At 38.7% G+C, this 8,035-nt stretch overlaps 1 protein-coding gene across 1 annotated transcript; it reads left to right on the top strand.

Moving 5' to 3' along the window:
* Window positions 1-613: 613 nt before the first annotated feature.
* Window positions 614-7,263, top strand: LOC113746912 (angiopoietin-related protein 1). The gene is made up of 9 exons (XM_027284415.1): window positions 614-864; window positions 1,299-1,551; window positions 3,199-3,414; window positions 4,981-5,100; window positions 5,222-5,336; window positions 5,448-5,585; window positions 5,893-6,109; window positions 6,219-6,414; window positions 6,490-7,263. Exons 2-9 carry the CDS (start codon window positions 1,396-1,398, stop codon window positions 6,634-6,636), a joined length of 1,305 nt encoding a protein of 434 aa, XP_027140216.1. The 5' UTR covers window positions 614-864; window positions 1,299-1,395; the 3' UTR covers window positions 6,637-7,263.
* Window positions 7,264-8,035: the final 772 nt, after the last annotated feature.

Raw genomic sequence — 8,035 nt, 5'->3', positions numbered from 1 at the left:
TATTTTTGCATTTTATAACAGTGTATTGAATAACCGTCACACTATAGTTCCATAAAAACAAATAAATGGGCCTTTCAATATCATTTACTTTTTCCGTACAACAAGGAGACCATGCATGCTGACCCACAGTGGATGGTATAAAGATGTAAAGAGCAGCTTGGCTGCTGTAATAGGATCAGCACCCCTCACACTCCCACTCACATCAGCCTTCATTACCACAAGCTTTGAGCAGGATTATTGTGCCTGCAGGTGATGCTTATTTATGTTTATGTCTGTTGGTGTTTCGCTGATGCATATAATACGTGCATTCGACTCTCCAGCAGCACTCCTCCATCCTGATTTTTTTCAGTTTACATTGAATGAGGCTGGCTTTCTTTGAGCTGTGCTGTCTCTATTTCTGTGATAGGCCAGGAACAAAGTTTATTCCACTAAATATTCAATAAAATCCAAAAAAGCTTTGAAATATATTTCAGTACATATCACAGCAGAATATGATTTAACAGTGTTATTATGAAAGAAATATATATCGTTAGTGGGTGAGAAACTTTTGCAGCATTTTCTGTTCTTGTCTTGCTTTTAGCAATAATTTTATTATCTGCCTTGTCTGCCTCCCTCCATCCCTCAGTCGCTGCGAATCCTCTTAGAGGTGGATTATAGGACTAAGATGTCTACACTGAGAGGGAGAGGGAGAGAGTGACGGAGAGAGAGAGGGTGGGGGGTGACCGAAGATGAGCATGAGGCACACAGAGTGAGAGAGAAAGCGATAAAGGGAGAGAAGAAGAAGAGAAGGAGAGGAAGAAAATGGAGAAAACCCCTTGGCCTGATATGGGCCGGGAATGGGGTAGAAGGTGGTCTGTAACTGGGGTGAGTAATCCACCATCTACTACGACAAGTATGCAGTAAACATTTTTGTAACTAAAAAAAAAAACATATTTACTGCATTTTGTCATGTTATCTGTGCATGTGTTAATGTTGATGAGTGACACTTAGAAAGTCAGAAAAAACTTAAGACCTTCCTCTAAATCTCAGTTGGAATCAAAATGTCAGTTTGGCTTTAAGAGGAGGTGACGTGTGCAAGCCTGTGTGTGTTTATTGAGTTACCTGAGGACAAACAGTAATTAGGGGATCACCCTCCTCCTAATTAATCTCACTTTCCTAAGTTTATGTCCTATTAGATGTACTAAGACAAAGATGTGCGTAAGAGATAGAACGTAGCTTTGCTTGATAAAATGTGTCTTAATGGCTTTATTAATTAGACAATAGAAGCATAATACACTAATCTGTGTTTCTTGTTATAGGAAGAGCCAGCAGAGCTTCACATGGTGAAGCACACACTCCCATGTCCCACCCTCGCTCTCACTAACAAAACAGGAACAGACTAACCGGGTGGCAGCGATGTCTCTCCTATCCCTAACCAACCCTCCCGGCTGGAGCGTGTGCTCTACTCTCTGTATCCTCATTGTGTTGCTTCCAGAGGCCAAAGCAGACACTCTGAACACTACCAATCAGCGCAATGGCGGGGGATCCCAGTGTGGAGAGTACACTAACCAGGTAATCAGTGTACACATCAATGATGTTCTCTGAACAGGCGGCTGCAAAAAGACTTATTGCTGCCTTTTGTTTCTGCATTTTAGCATTTTAACTCTGCAGGGCTAAAAAAAATAATAATTTCCAGCTACATAAGTAAAATAAATCATTTAACATACAAGACAGCAGTAGTGGAAGAAGTATAAATACACTATAATATAACTATATTATCCAAAGGGTCACAAGAAATCTGAGGAATCTTGAGAAAATGATTGGTGCTGGAAAAAAAAAATTGATATGTACAATTACAATTATGTAATACTTTCATATTTGTACTTCTTCATAATTAGATCATATGTTTTTATGTAAAATATTGTATATAATATTTAAAAATGAACTTGTAATTAAAGCTGTCAAATTATTGTAGTGGAATAAAAAGTACAATATTTTCCTCTGAGATGTAACTGACTAGAAGTATAAAGTAGCACACATAGAAATGAAAATACAAAAAAAATAAAATAAAATTGGATAAGGATAGTACTCGAGTAGCCATTTTCAGACTAATTCACAAATGCCAGAACAAATGAAACATGAACTGGTTTCTGGACAAGAACTTGAGTAAATGTAAAAATAAATACCACACAAAACGCCAATGATTATAACACTCAAGTGTGCAGAGACACGAGAGGCTCAGAGTGTGTGGTTCAGCTGTGAAGTTTACAAAATGTTAAGAATGAACATTCAGGGTGATATCTTTGACTGCTGTAGCCGTATTAGTTTAATCAACTGCCAAAAACCAGAGAAATTTATGTTATTATTGTAAAGGATGTCATGATATCGATCAAGAATAATGAACTTTCTGGAATATCAATTTGCAAACAGTTTATGGATAAAATAGCAATACATGTGTTTGGCCAATCCACTTAATAAAATTCCAGAAACATCAAAGTATTAATTTATTTATATATGTCATATCACCCGACCCCTGACTGTAAATTGAGGTAAACAAGACGCTAACAATCGTAAGGAGCAATAATGTCTGTCTATTTTACTTGAATAACAGTAACAGCAACAGTAAGCACAATACCACCATGCTCCTGCTAAACCCGTATAGGAAGAACAAACGTGGCAATGTGTATTTAATTTAATTTGACTCAAAACCACAAATGGTGGCACTACAGGAAAAGTCAGAGTAAGACCAAAGTCAGTAGGACTCGTCCTGTGGGAAACATGAATGTCTGCACAAAATTGAATGGCCAGCCCTGGAGGCATTGGAATGATTAATTAGTACCTGCGATATTCATTAATTAAATGATTACATCAGCACTAATTCAGGCGCAGAATAAAGGATTTGACCTGTAAAGTGCTCTCTGTATGTCTGGTGTAAAATGATGAGTTTGTAAGGACGTGACATTGAAGAAAAAAATCACCTCTGGTGGTGGTAGATCCCATTTAGCTGCAGCTGAACTTTAAATCTGACGGATTCAATAGAATTCATTGATTTGCCAGAGAGAGAAAAAACACAGTCAGAGCTGAGCTACAGGATTGTAATTGCAGTTACATTATTTAATCCCACTTATGGTCACAGATGAAAAGATTTAATTAGACTAACAGATATGCCGACAGGTCTGGAAGTTCATGAGGTTTTATGAACTCTCCTCCATCTAACAGATGATGGAGAACGGGATGTGTCGGCTGGTGGCCACCCTGCCTCAGCTGGACGAGCAGAGATGCCCGGATATGTTTCGCTGCACAGATGAAGTTTCCTACTGGCTGCATGAAAACGAGGACAGGAAACAGCAGATTGTAACTCTGAAGGAGACCATCTCTGAGCTGCAGGAGGAGCTGAGGAACCACCGGCACCGCATCAAAGTCCTGGAGCTGCAGGTGAGATTTCCACATGGACTTAGCAGACCTGGGTCAACTATCAACAACAATCCTTTCAACTGCTTTGGGTGCCTGCTTTAGTCTAGCTGGAGCTCACTGGATGTTGTGGCAATGTGACTGCAGCTTTTTACAGACTAGATATGTAAGAGTTTGACTTTTTATTTTTCCCATTTGGAAAGTAAACTTTTCTGTTCTCCTGTGTCCGTTCAATTGAAATTGAACTTTTCAGAGCCAGACTTGTAAATTTGTACTTCTTTTTTTTATTGCCTCTGTTCAGCACCAGAGACATTCAGACTCGCCCTAAATATTTAATCAAAAAAAATATTGAATGTTGTTTGCAGTCTGGTGGAACACTCACTCTTGCACTGTGTTTTTGCACTAAACACAAGACAATGATTGTTAAAAGTTCTGCTCTGTAATGTTGTGCCTTGCTCATCAAAGCTGGCTTCCTCTCAACATGTCCTTGACCTTGGTCACTAACAGGATTAGACTCCTACTCTTCCACGTGTTGCTTCATGCGTCTCAAGCAGTGAGCCTATACAAACCAACTCTCAGCTGGGCCGGTCAGCGGCCAAAGGTTGGATGATGGAAAGAGTTCATGTGTTGTGTGTGTTGTACATGAGTACAGGGCAGAGGGAGATGGCTCCAGGGTTTGTGGTAATGGGAGTTAGTGTTATCCTCCACGTCCAGGCTCAGAATAGACCACATACTGAAGAGTCTTTAAGTTTAAGAAGAGAGGGTTCATCCTTTTTGTCCTGAGAGCACTGGAGGAGTTTTAATGTGTGCATAAAGGCAGACTAAAACAAATCAGTAGTCAGTTTTAGGCCTTGTTGTTGTAGTGTAAGGTGACAGAAAGAAATCTACAGGTCTCCCCACATCCATGAGGTTCTTTAACAAGATTTTCATATTTGGCTGTACATTTTCAATCAGATGTTTGTGAGTAAAATAACAGTACTACAGTGTAAAAAATAGCCAGTAAAACCAGTAAAAGTCCTGCATTTAAAATTGTACATGTACTTAAATTAAGGTACAAAAGTATTAGCAGGAAATTTAACATAGGAATGATGCATTAATGTGTTAGTGACTTAATTTTAAATACTTTATATACTGCTGAGTAGGTTAACCTCTGATAGTATATTATAACGTATTAGATGTATAAAATGCAACTAAAACTATCAAATAAACAGAAAATGTAAAAAGTAGAATATTTGCGTCGACTGGATGTGTATTGTATCACTTAATGGAAATATTCGAGTAGAGTACCTCAAAATTGTACTTGAATACAGTTGTTGAATAAATGAAAAGTAATTTTTAGTTACATTTAACCTCTTCATATAAGGACGTAACAAAACGTTAAAAGCTGTAAGATGCTGCCATTACTGCACTGCTGAATGCAGCTAAATGAAATGCCTTTTTTTGTCCTTTAAAAAGTTAAATATGAGATCATTTTACTTACAAACAATCATAAACGGTGATGTTATCTGCTACATCTGCTATATCTGCTTATCTGTACAGTCTGCTAAATGCTGTTTTTGTGTGATTGTGTATTTACACATATGGTGTCAGAGTGAAGAGAGGAACCACTTGAACATCTCCTTGGAGCAGCGGTTTCATGAGTTGGAGGTTCACTATGCTGAAGCCACCACCCTGCTGCACCTACAGGGCACTCTGATCCTAGACCTCCAGGTACACCCATCATAAGTAGTACTATTTCACCTTCAGTGTTTTTTAACCATGTTCTTAAAATATTTCTGAAGCAACAAAAACCTTTGTGCACTTTTCATAGTTTCACTGTATTTCTGTTTAGAACCAACTCCATAATCTGACACTCTTGATGGATAAAGTAAAAAGAAGCCCTGAATGCTTTATCAACATCGTCCGTCCCAATCCACTCATGAGTGCTCAAGAAGCTCTGCATCCAGGTACACGTTCACAAAATAAACAGTGCATGGCATGATCTACCAGCAGAGGGCGCCAAAGCATCATTGTTGATTTACTCCAACTTTATTCTGTCTCACATTTCCTTCCTTCAGATATTCAACATGTGAGGAACTGTCCCATAGACTGTGCTTCCATCTACTACAATGGAGTGAGGAGATCAGGTCTCTACACAGTGGTGCCATCACTGGCCAGTATGCCTGTGGAGGTTTACTGTGATATGGACACAGATGGTGAGTCTGTAGTTTTGGCAAACACACTCTGCTCAGGCTCCAGTTCCTCCTTTGGCCAGATGGGAACTAGTAGATAATCCATATAAAGAAAAGAGGGTCACACTCATTCAGTAAGTTTACTTAAAATAGGAGAATAAAGGGATATCAAGCACTTGATAGAGGCCTGATGAATATGGATACATGAATCAAGGATAATACACCAGATGATCTGAGTGTAGTAGCAACCCTACAGACAAAACACCTATGATAACCCATTAGACATGGCATATGCTTTCCCTTCCAGTGCGATGCCTTCTTTTTGCTTCAGGTGGTGGCTGGACTGTGATCCAGCGTCGTGTTGACGGCTCAGTGAGCTTTGACCGCAGCTGGAGGGACTACAAAGACGGCTTCGGTGACCTGCACTCAGAGTTCTGGTTGGGCAACGAACACATACACGACCTGAGCACCCAGGGAGACTACAGCCTCCGCATCCACTTGGAGGACTGGAGCAACAAGCACAAACATGCCCTCTACCAGAGTTTCAGGTTTCTGTCATGCATTAACAGTTGATAAACACATCAGTGCAAAACATGCACAACCAGCTTATCTTTTGCATAATCCCATACTGTTCTTTACTGCTCTGTATGTGTGCAGTGTGGATGATGAGGAGCATCAGTATCGTCTGCATGTGTCAGGCTTCAGTGGGACAGTGCAGGACTCTTTCAGCTGGTACCATGACAAGCAGGGCTTCAGCACCCCTGACAGTGGCAACATCTGTGCAGAGATCTCCCACGGTGGTTGGTGGTACAACCAGTGCTTCTACGCAAACCTTAACGGAGTCTACTACAGGGTAAGTGTACACATATAGCCCTTCAACTCATACTTTTAAAGTCATGTGAGTGTTTACTACTTCCTAATCCTGCAGGGAGGCCATTACACCCCAAAAGGCCAGGGGCCACTGGGCCCCGACGGGATTGTTTGGTACACCTGGAGAGACTCTGACTATTACTCCCTACGCAAAGTCAGCATGATGATCCGGCCACGCAGCTTCCGATCCCGTTTGTCACCCTAAATCACTTTCACCGTGATAACGCAGCAACAATTGTGGCAAGGGGATCACATGAGCATCTCACTGGGACACTGGTGGTGATGATTTCCAGTGATCTTTTTATTAACGGAGCTCATCCAGGAGGAAGTGGATGACGAACCAACAGATTAAGCTGGGAAATCTCTTCAGTGCATTGGACTCATTTGCTGCTACTGCACACTTTTGAAAAGACAAACTTTATACTGTAGAATCATGGACATTTTTCATTCAGTCACAGGAAGTGAGTACTTCCTTATTTTCTACGTCTGTTTTGTACCTTTTTAGTTTGATACTATAACAACTATTAGGAACTCAAAAAGAAAAAGTACACTGGTATGACGTGTTGACAGAGGAGTGAAAGGACTCACAGCCACGTGCAACTTTCAGGCAAGGAGTACTGAATGTTTCAGCTTATGGTGCGTGCTTATTGCATATATATGATTACTTTATTATCCAGTTTTATTCATTTTGAATTTGAACCAACTATGAATTTAATCCATTGTGTAAACCTTCATTAAAATAACAAGTTTTCATTTTATTACTCAAACAAGTCAGGAGATAATAACCCTTTTAAATGGTAATGTCTCACAGTCAGGCAGAGAGGATGTGCTATTTGAGGACTGTGTATACATACATACTGCATGGATTGTACAATAAACATTATATATATATATAGATATATATAGATATATATATATATATATATATATATATATATATATAATATAATATATATATAATATATATATATATATATATATATATATAATCTATACAATATCAATATATAATAGATACATATATATATATATATATATATATACATATAACATATATAATGTTTATTGTACACAATATTATATATTATTATATAATATATGATATCTATATAAATAAATGTGGCACAATGGATACTATTTTGTACTGGATAAGGCAAAAGGCCTGCAGAGTTGTGCAGGCGCATTTAGTTTAAAACTTATGACTGACAGATGGAAATAAGAGATAACTCTTATCAGAGATGCACACTATGATTTATCTGTGGCATCCACTCAGTGTCACTTACAGTCAAAATACTTCCATTACAGACATTTATCTTACTGGCATGTTTGTGTCGATATAGCAGACAAGCGTTGAGCCTACTGTATAGGCCAAAGGTTACAGAAAAAATGCTGCAGGTTTGTAATAAACTCTTTAAATTCTCATAAATGTTTTACAAGATGTCAATAGACTTAGTATGAGTTTATTTCTATTGCAACAGTTTTTTTTTTTTTTTAAAGCTAAAATGACTGCTACTAGCACCAGTGAAGCCCTATACACACTGGAACATCCATATATGCAAAAATAACATGAGAATGAACGTACCGTCTCATGTATAAGATCTCCT

Source organism: Larimichthys crocea, chromosome XI (genome assembly GCF_000972845.2).
Source record: "Larimichthys crocea isolate SSNF chromosome XI, L_crocea_2.0, whole genome shotgun sequence".
Lineage (NCBI taxonomy): Eukaryota > Metazoa > Chordata > Actinopteri > Sciaenidae > Larimichthys > Larimichthys crocea.
The sequence above is the reverse complement of the archived record's forward strand: the minus strand, read 5'-3'. Positions and strand labels throughout refer to the sequence as shown.

Excerpts from the sequence above, each read along its gene's own strand:
- LOC113746912 (XM_027284415.1), top strand. The coding sequence starts at position 1,396 with ATGTCTCTCCTATCCCTAACCAACCCTCCCGGCTGGAGCGTGTGCTCT. Across the intron at positions 5,337-5,447 it reads TCAAGAAGCTCTGCATCCAG|ATATTCAACATGTGAGGAAC; the intron begins GTACACGTTCAC and ends TCCTTCCTTCAG. Across the intron at positions 5,586-5,892 it reads CTGTGATATGGACACAGATG|GTGGTGGCTGGACTGTGATC; the intron begins GTGAGTCTGTAG and ends TTTTTGCTTCAG.